This window comes from Triturus cristatus, chromosome 3_1 (genome assembly GCF_964204655.1).
Source record: "Triturus cristatus chromosome 3_1, aTriCri1.1, whole genome shotgun sequence".
NCBI classification, from domain to species: Eukaryota; Metazoa; Chordata; class Amphibia; order Caudata; family Salamandridae; genus Triturus; species Triturus cristatus.
In genome coordinates this window covers 871,100,733-871,125,434 of record NC_140583.1, presented here as the reverse complement: position 1 = coordinate 871,125,434, position 24,702 = coordinate 871,100,733, and the positions used below count along the sequence as shown (strand labels likewise).

General features: G+C 52.7%; 1 protein-coding gene across 7 annotated transcripts in view; it reads left to right on the top strand.

Moving 5' to 3' along the window:
* UBR3 (ubiquitin protein ligase E3 component n-recognin 3) overlaps window positions 1-24,702 on the top strand; it is a 2,077,978-nt gene that overhangs the window by 1,587,194 nt on the left and 466,082 nt on the right. For all 7 annotated transcript variants that reach the window (XM_085645338.1, XM_085645337.1, XM_085645336.1 and 4 more), the window contains one exon: window positions 2,647-2,732. In XM_085645338.1, coding sequence (XP_085501464.1) covers window positions 2,647-2,732 — 86 coding nt within the window. The remainder of the gene's footprint in view (window positions 1-2,646; window positions 2,733-24,702) is intronic.

Below are 24,702 nucleotides of genomic sequence, written 5' to 3'. Positions count from 1 at the left end.
ATGACAGAGGGGTCTCATCCTTTTTCCTGACCAGAGTGTGGCAGACTCAATGCAGACTCTTTACTGGTAAAACTGTCAGTTTTCTCGTTTTTGGTTTTATCTCTGGCGTAGCAAGGCCTTGCAGAGGGCACCATTATAGGTCATTTTGTTTTTCTTACATTTTTGGTAGACCAACCGTCCCTGTTCAAGTTGTGCTGAGGTTTCTGAAAAGTTTGACACATTTTCCCTCAAACCCTTTGCGATGCCACAGTGGGACCTCAGTTTGGTCCTTAATTGCCTCATGTGCTAGTCTTTCTGGCTAAACCACAGCTATATACTAAGTCTTCTGACTTTAGCAACTGTGTTCCTGGCCACAGTAACTTTGGCTCGTCAAATGCATGTGAACTCCAAGCGCTCTGGGTGAGCTGCCTCACACGACTTTTTTTTTTTTTTTAACCAGATAGTGGTTTTGAGGACCAGGACAGCCTTTTTGCCAAAGGCTGTCACTGCTTTTCACGTTGTGAAATCAGCAACAGTCCCAGCATTCTTTGCTCCGCCTGACTCCCAGAAGCAGGAGGAGAGACATCAGTTGGACCCCAAAAGAACCTTGAGGTTATACTTCGACCACGCTAATGTTCTCTGCTCATCATCATACATCCAAAGAGGAAGAGAGACACCATCTCCTAGATCCGAAAAGATATCTGATTGTCTTCACCGATTGCTCCAAAGATCACTGGGTGGACGATGCCAAACACTGTGGCCCTTCTCAGTCGGAGCGGAGGCCAGATCACGCACCCAGATCCCAAACAACTCAATCTAGCGGTCTGGACCTTGATGTCTTAGAGTTTGGTTACTTGGGCCTCTCCCAGAAATGCATGTACATCCTGTGTGAGTACCATAAAGATACCGCATAAGCGTGCTGTGCCGCAAAGAAAGATTTGTCCAGTATTGTATCGCAAAAACTACCTCGATCCAAGATATAATCATATACCTGCTCCACCTTGAAAAGTTAGGCCTAGCCTATACTTGAGTGCACATTCATTTAAAGGCTATAGCCGTGTACATGCAAAACAGGGAGCATTCCTCCCTCTTTCCCATCCCTGTCATAAAGGCATTCATGGAGGGCCTGAAAATAATAATTTTTTCTAGGGTTCCCCTGCACCAGTGTGGAACGTTAATATCGGTACCCCATTCGAACCGTTACACTTTTGCCTATCCCAGTACCTCTCTTAGTAAGTAGCCTTCCTGGTGGCAATAGCATCTTTACGCCACATTAGTGAGCTGCAAGTCCTCACTCAGCAAGAACCTTTCATACAAGCTCACAAGGAGAGGGTAGTACTCAGGACATACCCGGTGTTCCTTCCAAGGTGGTTTCCCCATTGAACTTCAAACAAAAGATATAGCTCCCAGTCTACTTCTCCCAGCCAGACACGGTAGCGAAGAGAGCAATCCATACCCTAGATGTGAAGGGCGCACTCATGTATTACTTTGACAGAACTGAACTTTTTTGCTATGCTGACCAATTGTTTGTGGCCTTTGCAAAGCCCCACATGAGGCAGCCTATCTCCAAGGGATCGCCTGATGGCTAGTTAAGTGTATTCAAATTTGCTGTCTCAAAGCCAAGAGAGACCTCCTGTTACTCCTAGGGCTCATTCTACCTGAAAGAAAGCTGGCCTTTTTAGGGAGCCTTACCTAGCTGACATATGCAAGGAGGCTGCATGGTCAACCCCACATACCGTTACTAGGCACTGCTTTGTGGATGTTCTAGCCAGACAACAGGCAATAGTTCACCAGACCATTCTAAGAACTTTATTCCAGATATCTGAATCATCTACACACTAGCCATCGCTTATGAAGGGAAATTCTTTATATTCAATGCAGAACATGTGTATCTACAACAACACACGCCTATGAACAGAAAATTGTATTAACTCTGTAGGCATCTGTTCGTAACATGTAGTGCTGTAGATTAACTTGACCCCCCCCCCGACACTTGCAGCTCTGATCACAGTTTTTTCTTTCTACAGATCATTTTATTTTTCTGAAATACACATGTGCATCTATTACTGTTAACTCACAACTCCATACTATTCTCACCTGCTGTGCAGAAAGCAATCTAACATGGAGCTGATGCCCATGCGCATTACCAGCTAAGGGAGCAGTCACTTCACCTCATGACTAAAAATACTTCTTCGAAGAAAAACAGCTTGCAAACGTCCGAGCCCAACACAAGATGACAAGAGTGTAGTATGCAGAGCATGTAAATCTACAGCACTGCACACTACAAACAGATGCTAACAGGGTAAGCAACATTTTCCTTCCTGTTATTTTCTGTCCAGTTGTTTGGTTCAACTGTTTGACCAGCTTTCCCTTTCCTAGCGGCAAGAAGCTAACAAGGGGTGCGTGTGTGTGTGTGTGTGTGTGTACACACTTTTATTTTTTTTTAAAAAGCACTCCAATGCAATACAATACAAAATATCCTTTTTGTTATGACATGTCTAATTCCGTCTTTGCAATATGGACTCTATAGAGTGGGTGGAAGAACAACCCCACTAAGTAAGGCGAGGTTGATAGTGGGTGAACACATTGTTATTCCTAAACTGTGATCATGAGCTGTGTAATTACATTTGTCTTGATGTATTTTATAATGTAACGCTTCATTTTCAGAACAAATTTGGAATTGGAACTGGTTCATCGTGGAGACAATTTATGTTCTGGCGGAGAGAGTGCTGCTGGTAAAAGATCTTGTCTAAGTAAGTCAACTAAAATGTATTTTTGTTGGCTGTTTTTGTAGGATAACTAAAGTATATTTTGCTAAATAACGTTGCTTTGCTCTTGAATGAAAGAAAGTTGAGTCCTTGGCGCTAAAAAAAAAAGAAATAAGTCTTAGGTTGCAAAAACCCATTAGCAAAAAGCTTTCCACAAGCCATACGGTTTTAGTATCCCCAGGGAAACAGGTTTGCAGCTTGACATAAATGCAGCGTTTTATTAATATTTTGCTGTCAGAAAGATTTTAAACGTTTGCTAACAAGGTGCCTTTCATTTAACTGCTGCCTCCGCACCTATGTGACTTATCAAACACTTCTGAGGGGATTTGCTTAAGGCTGCTTGATTTTTTTAAGGCCCTATAGTAGGTGGTCTAAATTTATGTAGCTTTTCACATTTTAAATTATTTAATTGTCATTGAAAACAGTACATCTTAAAATCGTGTCTTTACACTTGTACAGAATTTTTGAATACTATACACTTTGTGTCCTCATATATTCCTGGAGACAATTTTTATTTAAATACTTTTACAAGGACATGATTGGAGATAAATTTAACAGCAGACAATCGAGAAACATGGTATACTATGCAGTCACCATCAGGCAGGAATACCATTGAACAAAATATAGCAACTGGGTGGACGAATAAGTGCTTACGAATGCCAGAGAAAGGAGTAAACTGGACTAGTTCAGGAGCAGGTGTTTTTTCAGTAAGGATGGGTTTTGTTCTTGAACCACCTCCAGACAGTGACCAACCTGTTGACATTCCTTGGATTTACCATCAACGTGCGCAAGTCACAACTGACTCCTTCACAGGGATGTCTTTTCATTGGGACATACGAGCTATAATCCCAATGTTTAAACCTTTGACCAGTGTTCTCAGTTAGAGCGATTCTGAGGCTTCTTGGCCAAGACCCTTCTTCCCACCCCACTCAGAACAAAAGGTCATCATGAATGCATCCTCGCTGGGAAGGGGAGGCCTTGTGGGGGAGGTGAAGATCAGTTGACCCTGGTCTGCAGCAGAAACCTGCCTCTGTATCCACCTATGGGAGTTGCAGGCTATTCACTTGGCACTAAAAGCTTTCCTCTCTTCCATGAAGGGGGAATAGGTGCAGGTTCTTACAGACAACACTTCCCCATGTGGTATTGCAACTAGCAGGCCTGGGTCGAGTTGTGGGCCCTTCTGCCAGGAGTCTTTACACGTCTTGAACTGACTGAATCGTCAAGGCATCTTCCTGGTTGTACGACATGTGACAGTATCTTTAAACACCAGTGCAAATGAATTCAGCTGATGCTGCCTAGTGGATCACAAATGGCGACTCAGAGGTGGCACAAGGCATCTTCCAACAAAGGGGAGAACGCTGCCTGGGTGTTTGCTCCACCACTGAGAACATACAGTGTCCTGGTTTTGTGAATTGGAGTTCTCAAGGCAATTCTCTCTTGGAGATGCCTTTCTTTTGGACCGGAGCTCAGGACTCCTGTATGCCTTCTCGTCTCTGCCTCCCTGACCAAAGTTCTGAAGAAGGTCAGGAACTACGAGGTCCAGGTCAACCTAGTGGCTCTTGATTGGGCAAGGACACTTTGGTACCCAGAAGCAATGGCCATGAGGATCCAGCATCGATCTGGCTGCCTCTTCTGTAGAATCTCCTGTGGCAGCAGCAGGGCCGGGACCTGCTACCTATGCAGAGTCACATGACATCACTTACTGGTGCACAAGGGAACAGCTGAAAAGAATCCCTATATCATGTCTGGCTCCGGATGGTATTAACAAGTTGAGGAATCTATGGTCAGATGGAGTATCCACCAGAAAGAGTGTTACCAAATGTAAATAACTTAATCTTTCAGTCGATTTCCCTATCGACATAAGCCATACAGTTGTTTCTGGTCTGCTACTTGTCTGTCCTTTGCTTGTCTCTCATTACTGCTCTGCTTCCTTTCTAACCTCTTGATGGTCTGCTTTCTATTGGCTCTGTCAGTTTTCTAATCATTTCTATCCAGTTCTCTACTTCTTCTTTGACCTTCTCATCTTGTTAGTGATCTTAATCTGGATTTCCAATGCAAATGGCCACTTCTGAAGATCTTTCTTCCAGTCCTCTCACTTCGGACCATGGTGTTGTAACCAATGTACAACTGTGCGGCGTTTGGCAAGGAGAGTGTCTAGGGCCACAAATTTGCATTTCATTTTACTGCCTTTGGGTGTCGGATCAATTCCTAGCAACTCCATTCACAAATGAGGGAACGAGGAGTAGGAAGTGCCACGGCAGTAAATTACCCTAGTCAAGTAAAAACATACAAAAGATACTCCCGACTGTCATGAGCAAGTTACCTTTTGTGTGTGAAAAAGAATCTATCCTTAAAGGACATAAGCCCTCACCCACCCATAGGTGGCATGCTTCTTCATCGGGCCTCTCCTCACACTGACAAGATAAATGCCAGTGTGGGCTGCTACCCTCTTTGAGGGGAGCACTTGAGGCGTTTTAGTTGTCTGCAAGAAGGGATTTCCTATTTGAAACAGTAATGGTGTCTTAAAGATCACATTGTGTCTTGGACGAGGTGCAGAGCTTAAAATCACCTATTTCGTAGATAAACAGTTTTATTTGCATCTCCAGTGGTAGAAATACAAATAGCAGTGGAATTATTTCAGACTTCAGGGAGCAGTTGACCTGTTTCTGTCCTTCAACACACTCTGATATATACAGGCATCTTCAAGACCATGTGTTCATCTCTTCATTTGATCATTATGATAATTGAGGAAGGTATCTTGTTAGAAGAGAAAAAATAAGTATACAACCAGTGGTCCTATGGATATATAACCTGCATCGGTAAGAAACCATGCAATATAGTAAACAATTCTGGCAACACCATTATTGATATGTATGGGCCCATGGTTACGTTGCATTTTGTGAACACAAGTGCAGATACACAGTGCGAGTGTGTAGCAAGAATCCACAGGTATCGAAAAAACACATACCTCCCCTGTAATGGGAACACACATTTATCTTGCCTGTCTTGGGTTTTGCAATATGCCTCAAATCTGAAGTGTGTAACACAGAGGTTGTCTATCACTATGAGGGAGAAATAAAATGTGTTATTGATATGTTGCTCAATCAGATATTTCATTGTTAGGCTGCATTTTAAGGATTAAAAGATGTTGACTGACCTCCTAAATTCAAGACTGTGATAGGTAATCTTAACAAGGAAGAGGGGATTACCTTGATTTCCTAGTCACAAATGGAAAGGTATAATATTACAACATTTGTTTATATACTTTGTTTCAATATTACCTGCAAGTCTCAGAGTGAAGTAGGGCACAGATTGATCATGGCTCCATTATATATCAAATAGTTAGTAAGCACTTACCAGTACAACTCCCTGTTCATGTCGTTGGCTGCAGAGGAGGTGCCAGGTTTGATGGGAACAGCTTTTTAGGTCGCGCTTCAGCTTGCATGCGCTGTCTGCAAGACCTGCTGTAATCAAAACAAGTATTTGCAATGCAATAGGTCTAGCATTTGCAAGATTTTGAGCTATTGGCGTTGTAAATGATTTTTTTTTACTTATGTTTTTTGTTTGGAGTGGAGGTATGTTGTTCGTAGTGGAATTATGTGATTTGAATTGGAATTCTTAGTTGTAAAATTGTGTGGGGTGGAATTGTGGGGTGTTTAGTGTATTTATGTAGTGGAATTATGTGGTATGGTGAATAGATAGGGGGTGTGAGCTGTATAATTAGAACATAAGATAGAGAGACAGGTAGTTTGTGTATGAAGTGGCGAATGCAGACTAGGTAGAGTAGTAGAAAGAGTGTGAGAAAGAGAATGAAGGGGATAGAAGGTTATAGACGCTGGTGCCTGCCAAGCGTTAGTCCGAGCTACTGAACGGCGGTTGGGTGAGGGGGGTGCAGTCATGTAACTGATGAATGGCAGTATAAGGCAGCTAGGGCCTGGGGGCTTAACAGAAAGATGTTAATGGTGGATCAAAAAAGTGGATTGGCTTCGGGCAAGGGCAGGCAGATGCCAGGAAGACTGTATATATACACGAGCATGTACCCCGTTAGGTAGGCAAGGCTGTGGAGAGGTCAGTAGCACGTCAAACCTCACTAAACTAGCGACTAAGGTGTGCCACACCAGTGCTAATGCCTATGCCCCCATGTATGCACTTACTTTGCTCGCCGAGTGCGACTACCCTCTTGTATATATTCCTGTCAGCACTCAGTGACGTCTGTTTCACGGCCCGGTCTGCCTCTGCAGAGCTGTGCCTATGCCCTGTATAAATCAAGTACTGCGACTGTCCATGTGTACCATATAGCTCTAGAGTCCCTATCTGTAATGTTGTATCCTATACATGAGCAAATAAACAGAAGAAAACCCCCACTGCAATTTATATAGATGGGCAATGACTCCAAAATATAAAATTGTCACCCACAGAATAGGTTCATTTGACAATTGTTTATTCATCATTTTATCAAAATTCATTTGTTTTTTTTGTGTTGTTTTTGTTTTTTTAGAGAATAGTTTTTTAAAAGATATTTTTAGTACATGAATGTGAGCAAACAATAATAGATAACAACATTCAAATATATATCTGAAAGAAACACGTTAGTTAGATTCCTCACCTTAGAATATCCCCAGGCGTCAGACTGGATCCGGAAGATTTTTCGTCAGCAATACCCCTTGCGCGTCGCTAGGCGTCGTCTGCGGCTCCGCGTCCGTCATCGGCGTCGTGCGCCGGAATGACGTCGTCGGAGTACTTAGACGCCGCCCTCGCGCGCTGACGTCAGTTCTTCTTTTTTCCGCGCCAGTAAGCGCAGATCCGGGAGAGCTACCCCTTTTAGTCTTTTTTGACTAAATCTTTTTTGATCACTTTTGATCCTTGTCTGTCGACATCTGGTGCCGGTAGGATGCCTGGGTTCAAGGCTTGCGAGGATTGCCATCGACTGATGTCGGTGACCGACCACCACCGCCGGTGCCTCTACTGTTTAGGCCCCGACCACGACGCGGAGTCGTGTTCCGATTGCCAGGCCCTGACTTCGAAGGCTCAGCGGGAGCGGTCCCGCAAGCTTCTCGAGCTTCGCCACTCGGCTCCGCGTCGTGCGCGATCCCGGTCCAGGAGGAGGTCCAAGGATCGCTCGCGGAGCCCTAGCCGACGCCACCATCGATCGTCGGGCTCCAAGTCGTCGGGTAAGTCCAAACGCTCTAAGAAGTCCAAGCGGCGACATCGCTCTTCGGACTCCCCTCGCCGGTCGCGCGACTCGGCCGAGGGTCCAAGTGGTTCCACCCCCGCGGCTCTGGCGGAGCCGCAGGCGCCGCGCCCGTCCCCATACCCTCCGGTCCCTGGGACTAACGCGACGCCGGCGGAGGTCAGTGCCTTCCTCTCGGCCATGAGGAGCCTGGCCCCGCCGTCGACGCCCGCTGGCGCGCCTTCGGGCCCCGCGGGCTCGACTGGGCGACCTTGCCTCCCGGCGCCGTCGACGACTCCGGTCTCGACGCCGCAGGTCCCCGCGGGGCCCATGCCTGGGCCCCCGTCGACGCCGGTTGACCTAACCACTCCTCCACCGGCGCCGGCGCATGAACCACCGACGCCGTCACCGGCGCCGCCGGCGCAGACGCCTACACCTCCGGTGCCGCCGACGCCGCCGACGTTGGTGCCGACTCCGGACGGCGTCCAACCCCAGTTTAGCCCTATTCCGGACCCGGCGCCGCAACGGCGTCGACCGACGCCGCGTCCGGCGCCGCTTGAGACCCTTCATCTCTACAGTCCGGCTCCGATCATTCCTCCTGTTTATCAGGAATCGGACGACGGGGGCGACTGGGAGGGGTTTGAGGACCCTATGGCTGTTCAGTCGCAGCTTTCACAGGACTGGGCAGATGAACTGGGGGAGGCCAGTGGTCTTGATACATCGCCAGACACTGGATTCACTTCTCCTCCGACTGTGGCTTCGGAGGAGGGTGCAGCATTTTCTGTGGTGCTGCGCAAGGCGGCTGCAGCCCTTGGGCTCGAGCTGCCTGCCGTGGCTGTGAGGACTAACATCCTCACTGAGGTGCTTCAAACCGCAGCAAGCTCCACTGAGCCTCTGCTGCCGTTCAATGAGGCCCTCACCGACGTTCTGCAGGGCACCTGGTCCAAGCCCTCCACAGTTCCTCCTGTGGATAGGAACGTTGCCAGGCGCCACCGCCCTGCTCCGGGCGACCCCAGTTTCCTGTCCCAACACCCCACCCCCGAGAGTCTGGTTATCCAGGCCTCTACCTCCCAATCCTCCTTCCCGACCGCTCCGCCGGACCGGGATTCCAAGAGACTCGAGCAGTTTGGCAAGAAACTGTTCTCGTCCCTTAGTTTGGGCCTGCGGTCTTTAAACACCGCCTGTCTCTTGGACCGTTATTCCCATTCTCTGTGGGATACGGTGGAGGACGTGCTGCCCCTGTGTCCGGAGGAGGTCTGGACACGTCTTACCCAGGCTTTGGCCGATGGGAGGGATGCAGCGCGGCACGCCATATGATGTGGGCTTGACACCACGGACTCGCTGGGTCGGGCGATTTCCACCACGGTGGCACTCCGTCGCCACGCCTGGATGCGGTCCACGTCATTTTCCGGGGATGTCCAGAACACCCTCATGGACATGCCCTTTGATGGCACTCGCCTGTTTGGTGAGAAGGCGGACAGTGCGCTGGACCGCTTTAAGGACTCCCGGGCTACGGCCAAGTCCTTGGGCCTCTCGGCTCCGCGGGCGCACACCTCCGCTTTTCGCCCCTTTCGTGGCCAAGGAAGGGGCGCCTCCTCACGTCCGCCCAGCCACCAGCCGCAGAACCAATCTGCGCGCGGTCGCGGACGTGGTTTCCGCCGTGGCGGATCTGGAGGACGACGTGGTCAGCCCACATCCACCCCGGCAGCATCCGCCTCAAAGCCTTCCTAGTCCGAGCTTTCAGGCCCATTCCACGCCAGTGGGCGGCAGAGTTCGCCATCACCTGCTCCACTGGCGGTCCATTACATCGGACAGGTGGGTGCTGCAAATCGTCCGAAGGGGCTACTCCCTCCCCTTCGAGACGACCCCTCCAGCCATGCCACCGCAGCACCACCGTATCTCGGGGGATCATTTGAATCTTCTCCGCGAGGAAGTTTCGGCCCTCTTGGCCAAGGGGGCCGTCGAGCGCGTTCCGAGTCCAGAAGTAGGTCGTGGTTGTTATTCCCACTACTTTCTGGTTCCCAAGAAGGGCAAAGGGGGCCTACGCCCCATCTTGGACCTCCGGAACGTCAATGCCTTCCTCCGAAAGGAAAGGTTCAAGATGTTAACCTTGGCTCAGGTTCTAGCTGCCCTAGACCCCGGAGACTGGATGGTAGCGTTGGACTTGCAGGACGCATATTTCCATATCCCCGTCCTGCCGGCCCACCGGCGTTACCTGCGGTTCACGGTGGGCCACGAGCATTTTCAGTTTACCGTGCTCCCCTTCGGCCTCACCAGTGCCCCTCGGGTGTTCACGAAAGTGATGGCGGTGGTCGCAGCTCATCTGCGCAGATCAGGGGTTCCAGTCTTCCCCTATCTCGACGACTGGTTGTTAAAGGCGGGCTCGCCCCAGGCAGTCGTCTCCCACCTCCAGACTACGGCGGATCTCCTGCATTTGCTGGGATTTTCCATCAACGTGCCGAAGTCACACCTGAGTCCCTCTCAAAAGCTCCTCTTCATCGGAGCAGTTCTCGATTCGGCGCAGTTCCGGGTCTATCCACCGGAACAGCGGGTCCGGGATATACAGGCCCTGATTCCCATCTTTCGGCCTCTATCCTGGGTTTCGGTCAGGCTTGTGTTGCGGCTTCTGGGGCTGATGGCCTCCTGCATCCTACTAGTGCATCACGCCAGGCGGCGCATGCGGGCTCTGCAGTGGGACCTGAAGTTTCAGTGGGCCCAGCATCACGGCAACCTGTCCGACCATGTCTTGATCTCGGAGGGCACTGCACAACAGTTGCAGTGGTGGCTCACGGACCGCGATTGGGTCATGGGCAGGAGCCTCTCCCTTCCCCAACCGGAGCATGTCGTAGTGACGGATGCGTCCCTCCTGGGATGGGGTGGCCATATGGGAGAGGCGGAGATCAGAGGCCTCTGGTCTCCGGCGGAGTCTCGTCTCCACATCAACCTGTTGGAGTTGAGAGCGATCCGACTTGCACTGAAAGCCTTCCTTCCCTCTGTCAGGGGCAGTGTCGTGCAGGTGTTCACGGACAACACCACCGCCATGTGGTATTGCAACAAACAGGGCGGGGTGGGGTCGTGGACCCTTTGTCAGGAGGCTCTGCGCCTCTGGACGTGGCTGGAACACCAGGGCGTCACCCTAGTGGTTCAACATCTGGCGGGCTCTCTGAACGCCAGAGCGGACGAACTCAGCCGCCGGTGCATGATGGATCACGAATGGCGTCTGAACTCCGAAGTGGCGCAAGGTCTCTTTCTGCAGTGGGGAGAGCCTTGGTTAGATCTATTCGCCACCGAAGAGAACGCGCAATGTCAGCAGTTCTGCGCGTTGGAATTTCCAAGGCGGCACTCGCTCGGCGACGCTTTTCGTCACGAGTGGAGTTGCGGTCTGTTGTACGCCTTTCCGCCTATACCACTTCTGCCCAGAGTGCTGAAGAAGATCAGGCACGACCGGGCCCAAGTCATCTTGGTGGCTCCGGATTGGGCACGAAGGTACTGGTATCCCGAGCTACTCAGTATGTTGACCAATCCCCCGATACGTCTGCCCCTTCGGGAGGATCTTCTGTCGCAGCAGCAGGGGACGGTCCTCCACCGAACCTGTCCAGCCTCCACCTCCATGCGTGGAGATTGAGCGGCGGCAGTTGATGCCATTCGACTTGCCTCCTGAAGTCTGTGATATCATTCTGGCAGCCAGGCGTCCCTCCACAAAGACGGTATACGCCTGCCGGTGGAACAAATTTGTGGCATGGTGCACAGCAAAGGCTGTGGATCCCCTTTCCGCCCCTCTTTCTGAGGTTCTTCTTTTTCTTCTTTCTCTGGCCCGGCAGGGCTCTGCCCTGGGCACCCTGAAAGGTTATCTTGCTGCCATCTCCGCCTTCTTGCGGCTTCCTGATCAGCCTTCTCTTTTCAAGTCCCCTGTGGTTACACGCTTTCTGAAAGGCATTACTCACACGTTCCCTCCTGTCCCTTTTGTAATGCCTCAGTGGGACTTGAATCTGAAAGAAACACGTTAGTTAGATTCCTCACCTTAGAATATCCCCAGGCGTCAGACTGGATCCGGAAGATTTTTCGTCAGCAATACCCCTTGCGCGTCGCTAGGCGTCGTCTGCGGCTCCGCGTCCGTCGTCGGCGTCGTGCGCCGGGATGACGTCGTCGGAGTACTTAGACGCCGCCCTCGCGCGCTGACGTCAGTTCTTCTTTTTTCCGCGCCAGTAAGCGCAGATCCGGGAGAGCTACCCCTTTAGTCTTTTTTGACTAACTCTTTTTGATCATTTTTGATCCCTGTCTGTCGACATCTGGTGCCGGTAGGATGCCTGGGTTCAAGGCTTGTGAAGACTGTCATCGACTGATGTCGGTGACCGATCACCACCGCCGGTGCCTCTATTGCTTAGGCCTCGACCACGACGCGGAGTCGTGCAACGACTGTCAGGCCCTGACTTCGAAGGCTAGGCGGGAGCGGTCCCGCAAGCTTCTCGAGCTTCGCCACTCGGCTCCGCGTCGTGCGCGATCCCGGTCCAGGAGGAGGTCCAAGGATCGCTCGCGGAGCCCTAGCCGACGCCACCATCGATCGTCTGGCTCCAAGTCGTCGGGTAAGTCCAAACACTCAAAGAAGTCCAAGAGGAGACATCGCTCTTCGGACTCCCCTCGCCGGTCGCGCGACTCGGCCGAGGGTCCAAGTGGTTCCACCCCCGCGGCTCCGGCGGAGCCGCAGGTGCCGCGTCCGCCCCCATACCTTCCGGTCCCTGGGGCTGACGCGGCGCCGGCGGAGATCAGTGCCTTCCTCTCGGCCATGAGGAGCCTGGCCCCGCCGTCGACGCCCGCTGGCGCGCCTTCGGGCCCCGCGGGCTCGACTGGGCGACCTCGCGTGCCGGCGGCTCCGGCCCCGGCGCCGTCGACGACTCCGGTCTCGACGCCGCAGGTCCCCGCGGGGCCCATGCCTGGGCCCCAGTCGACGCCGGTTGACCTTGTCACTCCTCCACCGGCGCCGACGCCTGAACCACCGACGCCGTCACCGGCGCCGCCGACGCCGACGCCTGTGACGCCGACGCCCCAGTTTAGCCCTCATCCGGACCCGACGCCGGCACGGCGTCCGCCGACGCCGCATCCGACGCCGCTAGAGACCTACCGTCTCTACAGTCCGGTTCCGATCATTCCTCCTGTTTATCAGGAATCGGAAGAAGGGGGCGACTGGGAGGGGTTCGAGGACCCTCTGGCTGTTCAGTCACAGCTTTCTCAGGACTGGGCAGATGAGCTGGGGGAGGCCAGCGGGCTGGACACCTCGCCAGACGCTGGATTCACTTCTCCTCCGACCGTGGCTTCGGAGGAGGGTGCAGCATTTTCTGTGGTGCTGCGCAAGGCGGCTGAGGCCCTTGGGCTCGAGTTGCCTGCCGTGGCTGTGAGGACCAACATCCTCACTGAGGTGCTTCAAACCTCAGCAAGCTCCACTGAGCCTCTGCTGCCGTTTAACGAGGCCCTCACTGACGTTCTGCAGGGCACCTGGTCCAAGCCCTCCACAGTTCCTCCTGTGGATAGGAACGTTGCCAGGCGCCACCGCCCTGCTCCGGGCGACCCCAGCTTCCTGTCCCAACACCCCACCCCCGAGAGTCTGGTTATCCAGGCCTCTACTTCCCAATCCTCCTTCCCGACCGCTCCGCCGGACCGGGATTCCAAGAGACTCGAGCAGTTTGGCAAGAAACTGTTCTCGTCCCTTAGTTTGGGCCTGCGGTCTTTAAATACCGCCTGTCTCTTGGACCGTTATTCCCATTCTCTGTGGGATACGGTGGAGGACGTGCTGCCCCTGTGTCCGGAGGAGGTCCGGACGCGTCTTTCCCAGGCTCTGGCCGATGGGAGGGATGCAGCACGGCACGCCATAAGATGTGGGCTTGACACCACGGACTCGCTAGGTCGGGCGATTTCCACCACGGTGGCGCTCCGCCGCCACGCCTGGATGCGGTCCACGTCCTTTTCCGGGGATGTCCAGAACACCCTCATGGACATGCCCTTTGATGGCACTCGCCTGTTTGGTGAGAAGGCGGACAGTGCGCTGAACCGCTTTAAGGACTCCCGGGCTACGGCCAAGTCCTTGGGCCTCTCGGCTCCGCGGGCGCACACCTCCGCTTTTCGCCCCTTTCGTGGCCAAGGAAGGGGCGCCTCCTCACGTCCGCAGAGCCACCAGCCGCAGAACCAACCTGCGCGCGGTCGCGGACGTGGCTTCCGCCGTGGCGGAAATGGAGGCCGACGTGGTCAGCCCACATCCACCCCGGCAGCATCCGCCTCAAAGCCTTCCTAGTCCGAGCTTTCAGGCCCATACCACGCCAGTGGGCGGCAGAGTTCGCCATCACCTGCTCCACTGGCGGTCCATAACATCGGACAGGTGGGTGCTGCAAATCGTCCGAAGGGGCTACTCCCTCCCCTTCGAGACGACCCCTCCAGCCATGCCACCACAGCACCACCGTATCTCGGGGGATCATTTGGATCTTCTCCGCGAGGAAGTTTCGGCTCTCTTGGCCAAGGGGGCCGTCGAGCGCGTTCCGAGTCCAGAAGTAGGTCGTGGTTGTTATTCCCACTACTTTCTGGTTCCCAAGAAGGGCAAGGGGGGCCTGCGCCCTATCTTGGACCTCCGGAACGTCAATGCCTTCCTCCGAAAGGAAAGGTTCAAGATGCTAACGTTGGCTCAGGTTTTAGCTGCCCTAGACCCTGGAGACTGGATGGTAGCGTTGGACTTGCAGGACGCATATTTCCATATCCCCGTCCTGCCGGCCCACCGGCGTTACCTGCGGTTCACGGTGGGCCAAGAGCACTTTCAGTTTACCGTGCTCCCCTTCGGCCTCACCAGTGCCCCTCGGGTGTTCACGAAAGTGATGGCGGTGGTCGCAGCTCATCTGCGCAGATCAGGGGTCCCAGTCTTCCCCTATCTCGACGACTGGTTGTTGAAGGCGGGCTCGCCCCAGGCAGTCGTCTCCCACCTCCAGACTACGGCGGATCTCCTGCATTTGCTGGGGTTTTCCATCAACGTGCCGAAGTCACACTTGAGTCCCTCTCAGAAGCTCCTCTTCATCGGAGCGGTTCTCGATTCGGCGCAGTTCCGGGTCCATCCACCGGAACAGCGGGTCCGGGATATACAGGCCCTGATTCCCATCTTTCGGCCTCTATCCCGGGTTTCGGTCAGGCTAGTGTTGCGGCTTCTGGGGCTGATGGCCTCCTGCATCCTACTAGTGCATCACGCCAGGCGGCGCATGCGGGCTCTGCAGTGGGACCTGAAGTTTCAGTGGGCCCAGCATCACGGCAACCTGTCCGACCATGTCTTGATCTCGGAGGGCACTGCACAGCAGTTGCAGTGGTGGCTCACGGACCGCGAGTGGGTCAAGGGCAAGAGCCTCTCCCTTCCCCAACCGGAGCATGTCGTAGTGACGGATGCGTCCCTCCTGGGTTGGGGTGGCCATATGGGAGAGGCGGAGATCAGAGGCCTCTGGTCTCCGGCGGAGTCTCGTCTCCACATCAACCTGTTGGAGTTGAGAGCGATCCGGCTTGCACTGAAAGCCTTCCTTCCCTCTGTCAGGGGAAGTGTCGTGCAGGTGTTCACGGACAACACCACCGCCATGTGGTACTGCAACAAACAGGGCGGGGTGGGGTCGTGGACCCTTTGTCAGGAGGCTCTGCGCCTCTGGACATGGCTGGAACACCAGGGCGTCACCCTGGTGGTTCAACATCTGGCGGGCTCTCTGAACGCCAGAGCAGACGAACTCAGCCGCCGGTGCATGATGGATCACGAATGGCGTCTGAACTCCGAAGTGGTGCAAGGCCTCTTTCAGCAGTGGGGAGAGCCTTGGTTAGATCTATTCGCCACCGAAGAGAACGCGCAATGTCAGCAGTTCTGCGCGTTGGAATTTCCAAGGCGGCACTCGCTCGGCGACGCTTTTCGTCACGAGTGGAGTTGCGGTCTGTTGTACGCCTTTCCGCCTATACCACTTCTGCCCAGAGTGCTGAAGCAGATCAGGCGCGACCGGGCCCAAGTCATCTTGGTGGCTCCGGATTGGGCACGAAGATACTGGTATCCCGAGCTACTCAGTCTGTTGACCGATCCCCCGATACGTCTGCCCCTTCGGGAGGATCTTCTGTCGCAGCAGCAGGGGACGGTCCTCCACCCGAACCTGTCCAGCCTCCACCTCCATGCGTGGAGATTGAGCGGCGGCAGTTGATGCCATTTGACTTGCCTCCTGAAGTCTGTGCTATCATTCTGGCAGCCAGGCGTCCCTCCACAAAGTCGGTATACGCCTGCCGGTGGAACAAATTTGTGGCATGGTGCACAGCAAAGGCTGTGGATCCCCTTTCCGCCCCTCTTTCTGAGGTTCTCCTCTTCCTTCTTTCTCTGGCCCGGCAGGGCTCTGCCCTGGGCACCCTGAAAGGTTATCTTGCTGCCATCTCCGCCTTCTTGCGGCTTCCTGATCAGCCTTCTCTTTTCACGTCCCCCGTGGTTACACGCTTTCTCAAAGGCATTACACACACGTTCCCTCCTGTCCCTTTTGTAATGCCTCAGTGGGACTTGAATCTGGTTTTGACATTCCTGATGTGCGCTCCCTTCGAGCCTCTTCACAATTGCCCTCTTCGTCTTCTAACTCTAAAGACTGCTTTTCTGGTAGCCATCACCTCGGCTAGACGGGTGAGTGAGCTCCAGGCTTTATCTTCAAAGCCTCCTTTTCTATCTGTTCATCCGGACAAGGTTGTCCTTCGGCCTCGTCCCTCTTTTCTTCCTAAAGTGGTGACTCCATTTCACCTTGGGCAGTCTGTCACCTTGCCCACCTTCTTTCCGCCTCCGCATCCTTCCAAAGAGGAAGAGAGGCTCCACCGTCTGGACCCAAAACGTGCGCTCTCCTTCTATCTGGACCGCACAAAACAGTTCCGGGTGGACGACCAGCTTTTTGTTGGGTACGTGGGCGCTAAGAAGGGGAAAGCTGTGCACAAACGAACCATCTCTCGGTGGGTCGTTTTGTGTATAAAAATCTGCTATTCCTTGGCTAAAAAGGACCCTCCTGTTGGGCTGCGCGCCCATTCTACTCGGGCCACGGCGGCTACTACTGCCTTGGGACGGGGAGTCCCTTTGCAGGACATCTGTCAGGCGGCGACGTGGGCTTCTCTACACACGTTTGCCAGGCATTATTGCCTTGACAGCCAAGTCCGGAGGGATGGCTTCTTTGGCCGTTCTGTCCTCCAGGACTTTCTGGTGTGATCTTGGTTCGCAGACCCACCACCGGGGATGGTATTGCTTGGGTATCTATTCTAAGGTGAGGAATCTAACTAACGTGTTTCTTTCAGATGAACAAGTTACTAACCTTCGGTAACGATGTATCTGTAAGAAACATTAGTTAGTTAGATTCCTCACCGACCCTCCCATCCTCCCCGTTCTGCGAACTGACATCTAGGGTTAAGGTTGTCCTTTCAGGCCCCTAGATTTTATTTTTGGCACCAGTGTCGGTCTTTGCATGGCTCTGCGTTCCTGGCGCGGAAGGCTATGTACAAGAACTGACGTCAGCGCGCGAGGGCGGCGTCTAAGTACTCCGACGACGTCATCCCGGCGCACGACGCCGACGACGGACGCGGAGCCGCAGACGACGCCTAGCGACGCGCAAGGGGTATTGCTGACGAAAAATCTTCCGGATCCAGTCTGACGCCTGGGGATATTCTAAGGTGAGGAATCTAACTAACTAATGTTTCTTACAGATACATCGTTACCGAAGGTTAGTAACTTGTTCATCTGGTCTTGACCTTCCTGATGTGCGCTCCCTTCGAGCCTCTTCACAATTGTCCTCTTCGTCTTCTGACTCTTAAGACTGCTTTTCTGGTAGCCATCACCTCGGCTAGACGGGTGAGTGAGCTCCAGGCTTTATCTTCAAAGCCTCCTTTTCTGTCTGTTCATCCGGACAAGGTTGTCCTTCGGCCTCGTCCCTCCTTTCTTCCGAAAGTGGTGACTCCATTTCATCTTGGGCAGTCTGTCACCTTGCCCACCTTCTTTCCGCCTCCGCATCCTTCCAAAGAGGAAGAGAGGCTCCACCGTCTGGACCCAAAACGTGCGCTCTCCTTTTATCTGGACCGCACAAAACAGTTCCGGGTGGACGACCAGCTTTTTGTTGGGTACGTGGGCGCTAAGAAGGGGAAAGCTGTGCACAAACGGACCATCTCTCGGTGGGTCGTTTTGTGTATCAAAATTTGCTATTCTTTGGCAAAAAAGGACCCTCCTGTTGGGCTGCGCGCCCATTCTACTCGGGCCACAGCGGCTACTACTGCCTTGGGACGGGGAGTCCCTTTGCAGGACATCTGTCAGGCGGCGACGTGGGCTTCGTTACACACGTTTGCCAGGCATTATTGCCTTGACAGCCAAGTCCGGAGGGATGGCTTCTTTGGCCGTTCTGTCCTCCAGGACTTTCTGGTGTGATCTTGGTTCGCAGACCCACCACCGGGGATGGTATTGCTTGGGTATCTATTCTAAGGTGAGGAATCTAACTAACGTGTTTCTTTCAGATGAACAAGTTACTTACCTTCGGTAACGATGTATCTGTAAGAAACATTAGTTAGTTAGATTCCTCACCGACCCACCCATCCTCCCCGTTCTGCGAACTGACATCTAGGGTTAAGGTTATCCTTTTCAGGCCCCTAGATTTTCTTTTTGGCACCAGTGTCGGTCTTTGCATGGCTCTGCGTTCCTGGCGCGGAAAGCTATGTACAAGAACTGACGTCAGCGTGCGAGGGCGGCGTCTAAGTACTCCGACGACGTCATTCCGGCGCACGACGCCGACGACGGACGCGGAGCCGCAGACGACGCCTAGCGACGCGCAAGGGGTATTGCTGACGAAAAATCTTCCGGATCCAGTCTGACGCCTGGGGATATTCTAAGGTGAGGAATCTAACTAACTAATGTTTCTTACAGATACATCGTTACCGAAGGTAAGTAACTTGTTCATTAAGCAGATAATCACAACAAGAACATGAGAGCCCTGGGATGAAAAGAACAAATATTAGCCAAACTTTACAAATAACCAACTCAACTGGACATGGATAAAAACAGTGTGAACATCAATACATCAAAAAAGAAAAAGGAAATACAAACAAATTACATTATACAGAAATACATAAGATGTGCATCACATATAACAAACACAACGACAAAAGTGAAAAGCGCCTTAAAAAAAAGAAATGAATTTTGATAAAATGATGAATAAACAATTGTAAAATGAACCTATTCTATGGGTGACAATTTTATATTTTGGAGTCATTGCCCATCTATATAAATTGCAGTGGGGGTTTTCCCTTGTGTTTTTTATCATATTCTATACATGACCCAAGGGAATTGGAGCGCTATACAGTACACAGAAGGTGACAACGATTACAAATGGTGATGAAGGAGAACGTATCGGGTGACGACAGTTTCAAGTTACATAAGGTCATAGCAAAAGAAGTACAAGGGGGGAAGGCAGCAGATTAATCACCAGGAGGGACAGCAGATTAATCACCAGGAGGGACATCTTACTGCCCTTCATACAATAAACAAGCACTTGGTTCGCATTGTAATATTTTTAGTGCGTTTTTGTTTTAATGTTGATTAATATAAGCTGGTGTTGAAAGTTATAAGAGTGTGCACTGGGTTGCTCTGTAGGCAGATATGTCTGGAAGATGTATGCACACTGTGAAGCTGTAGTTCGGTGCGAGTCTCAGATGGACGAGCTTATCTGAAAGAGACAATTAGTTATGGACTCCTCACCCTAAAATTACCTCCAGGCGTCAGACAGGATCCGGAGAATTTTTTCGTCAGCAGTACCCCTGCACGTAGATAGGTGGCGTCGGTCAACTTCGCGTTCGTCGTTGGCGTCGTGGTCGCCGGAATGACGTCGCGGTATCTACTTAGACAATGCTCTTGTGCGCTGACGTCAGTTCTTTCTTTTTCGGTGAGAATGACCCTTAGGCTGCTGGGCTTCATGGCCTCCTGCAGGTGGATCATGCCAGATGGCATATGCGGGCTCTACAGTGGGCGCAGCATCAGGGGATCTTTTTGATGCGTCCAGATCTCAGGGAGGACTGCAAGTCAATTGCAGTTATGGCTCAAGAACCAGGATTAGGTCAGTGGCAGATCCCTCACCCTTCCCCAACCAGAGTTCCCAATAGTGACAGATGCGCCGCTACTGGGATGGGGCGGCCACGTGGGGTAGGCAGAGACCAGAGGCCTCTGGTCTCCGGCGGAGTCCGGGCTCCACATCAATCTTCTGGAGCTCCGGTCGATTTGCCTTACACTGAACGCATTCCTTCCCTCTATCAAAAGAAGAGTAGTGCAGGTGTTCACGGACAACACCACTGCCATGTGGTACTGCAACAAACGGGGCGGGATGGGGTCGTGGACCCTATGTCAAGAGGCTCTTCGGATTTGGACATGGCTGGAACATCAGGGCATATCCCTGGTGGTTCAACACCTGGCAGGTTCACTGAAGCCAGGGTGGACAAACTCAGCTGCCAGTGCATGATCGATCACGGTGGCGTCTTCACTTAGAGGTGGTGCAACGTCTCTTTCAGCAGTGGGGAGAGCCTTGGTTTGATCTGTTCGCCACCTAAGAGAATTGCCAATGTCAGCAGTTCTGCACATTGGAGTTTCTAAGGCGGCACTCTCTTGGTGACCCCTTGTTGATTTGCACTTCCTGTACTCCTTTCCGCCTGTTCCACTTCTACGTAGAGTGCTGAAGGAGATCAAGCACGATCAGGCCCAAGTAATTCTGGTGGCTCCGGATTGGGCACAAAGTGTCTGGTATCCCGAGCTCTTGAGCATGGCCATCGATCCTCCAATGAGACTGTCTCTTCGGGAGGATCTTCTGTTGCAGCAGCAGGGGACAGTCCTCCACCCGAACCTGTCCAGTCTCCACCTCGTTGTGTGGAAATTGAGCGGCGACAGTTGACAGCTTCCTCCCGAAGTCTGTAATGTCATGTTGGCAGCCAGGCGTCCCTCCACTAAAATACTAGTATACGCCTGTAGATGGAACAAATTTGTGGCATGGTGCACAGCAAAGGCTGTGGATCCCCTTTCTGCCTATCTTTCAGTGGTTCTCCTCTTCATTCTTTCTTTGGCCCAGCAGGGCTCTGCTCTGGGCACTCTGAAAGGCTATCTTTCGGCCTTTCTTCTTCTTCCTGATCAGCCTTCTCTTTTCAAGTCTGCTATTGTTAATAGATTTCTGAAGGGCATTACTCATCTCTTTCCTCCTTCTCCTTTCGTAATGCCCCAGTGGGACTTGAATCTTGTCCTCCCATTGAGCCACAACATAATTGTTTTCTTCGTCTCCTTACGTTGAAGAATGCTTTCTTGCTTGCCTTCACTTCTACTCACAGGATGAGTAAGCTTCAAGCCTTATCTTCCAGGCCTCCCTTTCTTGCTGTCCATTCTGACCAAGTAGTACTCCATACTAGGTCCTCTTTTCTGCCCAAAGTGGTTACCTCTTTCCACATACGTCAGACCATCACATTGCCCACCTTCTTCCCGCCTCCGCCCCCTTCATAAGAGGAGGAGAGACTCCACAGTCTGGATCCAAAACGTGTTCTGTCTTTCTGCAATAAAGACTTCCGGGTGGACGATCAACTCTTCGTGGGTTATGTGGTTGCCAAGAAAGGTTGGGCAGTGCACAAACGTACCATATCTCGATGGGTCGTCCTATGCAGTAAGATCTGTTATTCTTTGGCTAAAAAGGAGCCTCCAGTAGGACTGTGCCCCCACTCTACCAGGGCGACGGCAGCTACTACTGCTTTGGGACGTGGAGTTACGCTGGTTGACATCTGCCAGGCAGCCACATGTGCATACCTACACACATTTACTAAGCTTTACTGCCAAGCCCGGAGAGACTGCTTTTTTGGCCGTTCTGGTCTCCAGGACTTCCTGATGTGAACTTCGTTTGCAGACCCACCTCTGGGGTTGGTATTGCTGGGGTATCTATTCTAAGGTAAGGAATCTATAACTAATGATCTCTTTCAGAGGAACAAGTTACTTACCTTCGGTAACGATGTATCTGTAAGAGACATACATTCGTTATAGATTCCTTACCTCCCGACCCATCCTCGCCATTCTGCGAACTGACTTCTAGGGATAGGGACTCCCTTACAGGGCCCTAGTTTTGTGCACCAGTGGTCAGTGTCTTACATGGCTCTGCGCTTCTGGTGTGGAAAGTCGTGTCAGAAGTGACATCAGCGCGCAGGGGCGATGTCTAATTAGACACCTCAACATCATCCCGGCGACCACGACCTACCGATGCTCAGGGTTACTGCTACGAAAAAAATTCTCCGGATCCAGTCTGATGCCTGCGGGTAATTCTAAGGTAAGGAATATATAAGTAATGTATGTCTCTTACAGATACTAAGTTACTGAAGGTAAGTAACTTGTTCATCTCACCCTGATCACTGCATTTTTACACCTCGTATCTTAGGCTAGGTTGCTTATCATCTTCACGCAAGCAATGAAACTATAGGTACTGGAGGCGCAGCTGTGCTACTTACCCAATCCAAATAAGTCAGCATTCAATATTCTCAGAATGTAGACTTCTGATACCACTCTAGTACCAAACGCTCTCTAAAAATGCTTTCTGACAGAAATAATTTCACATCAATTTTAAAGAAAAATCTGAAATGGAAAGAAAGAAAAAAGTACCACTACCTAAATCTGAGTTGGCTCCTTAGAGATCTCTTACTGTAGAATCTGGTGAATGGAGTGCATGTCAAATATCCAGAACCACAGAGCTTTATGATTATATCAGTTAACCTGTTGTGAACAATGGCTGGTAAGTAAGACTCGCAGCTAGCGTAAATGTATCACTTTTTTCAAACTCCTGACCAGGCTTTACTTAGGGTACAGCTTTTTACATCCCTCGTCGTAAGTATCTCATTGCTTGGTGACTGCCAAAGAGAAGTTGTCTGTATTTACTTGTTTGTATAGACTATTTATCTAATAAACATATTATCTGAAAGAAACACGTTAGTTAGATTCCTCACCTTAGAATATCCCCAGGCGTCAGACTGGATCCGGAAGATTTTTCGTCAGCAATACCCCTTGCGCGTCGCTAGGCGTCGTCTGCGGCTCCGCGTCCGTCGTCGGCGTCGTGCGCCGGGATGACGTCGTCGGAGTACTTAGACGCCGCCCTCGCTCGCTGACGTCAGTTCTTCTTTTTTCCGCGCCAGTAAACGCAGATCCGGGAGAGCTACCCCTTTAGTCAATTTTTGACTAACTTTTTTGATCCTTTTTGATCGTGTCTCGACACCGGTGCCGGTAGGATGCCTGGGTTTAAAGCCTGTACGGACTGTAACCGATTGATGTCGGTTACGGACCATCACCACCGGTGTCTTTACTGCTTGGGCCTCGATCACGACGCGGAGTCGTGTTCGGACTGCAAGGCCCTGACCTCGAAGGCTAGACGGGAGCGGTCCCGTAAGCTTCTCGAGATTCGCCACTCGGCTCCGCGCGCCTCTCGATCCCGGTCCAGGAGGAGGTCCAAGGATCGGTCGCAGAGCCGCAGCCGACGTCACCATCGGTCGTCGGGATCCAAGTCTTCGGGTAAGTCGAAGCATTCCAAGAAGTCCAAGAGGCGACATCGCTCTTCGGACTCCCCTCGCCGGTCGCGCGACTCGGTCGAGGGTCAGGGTGGTTCCACCCCCGCGGCTCCGGCGGAGCCGCAGGCACCGCGCCCGTCCCCATACCCTCCGGTCCCTGGGACTAACGCGACGCCGGCGGAAGTCAGTGCCTTCCTCTCGGCCATGAGGAACCTGGCTCCGCCGTCGGCGCCCGCTGGCGCGCCTTCGGGCCCCGCGGACCCGACTGGGCTGCCTTGCCTGCCGGTGGCTCCGGCCCCGGCGCCGTTGACGGCTCCGGCCTCGACGCCGCAAGCGCCCGAGGGACCAGTTCTCGAGTCCCCGTCGACGCCGGTCAACCTTGTCACGCCTCCTCCGCCGGCGTCGACTCCGGTTCCACCCCCGACGCCGACGTCGACTCCGCTCGACGTCGTGCCCCAGTTCAGTCCCGCTCCGGGACCGGCGCCGGTCCGGCGTCGATGGACGCCGAGATCGACGCCGCTAGAGACACATTTTATCTACCGCCCGGCTCCGTTACTTTCTCCTCTACACCAGGAGTCGGATGATGGGGACTACTGGGAGGGATCCGAGGATCCTATGGCCGCTCAGGCCCAACTGTCCCAGGACTGGGCAGATGAACTGGGGGAGGCCAGTGGTCTGGATACCTCGCCAGACACTGGATTCATCTCTCCTCCGACTGTGGCTTCGGAGGAGGGTGCTGCTTTCTCCGTGGTGCTGCGCAAGGCGGCCGCAGCCCTTGGGCTCGAGCTGCCTGCCGTGGCTGTGAGGACGAACGTCCTCACTGAGGTGCTTCAGTCTGCAGCAAGCTCCACTGAGCCTCTGCTGCCATTCAATGAGGCCCTCACTGACGTTCTACAGGGCACCTGGTCCAAGCCCTCCACAGTTCCTCCTGTGGACAGGAACGTCGCCAGGTGCCACCGCCCTGCTCCGGGCGACCCCAGTTTTCTGTCCCAACACCCTACCCCTGAGAGCCTGGTTATCCAGGCCTCCACCTCCCAATCCTCTTTCCCGACCGCCCCGCCGGACCGGGATTCCAAGAGACTAGAGCAGTTTGGCAAGAAACTGTTCTCTTCCCTTAGTTTGGGCCTGCGGTCTTTGAACACCGCTTGTCACTTGGACCGTTATTCCCACTCTCTGTGGGATGCGGTGGAGGACGCGCTGCCCCTGTGTCCGGAGGAGGTCCGGACACGA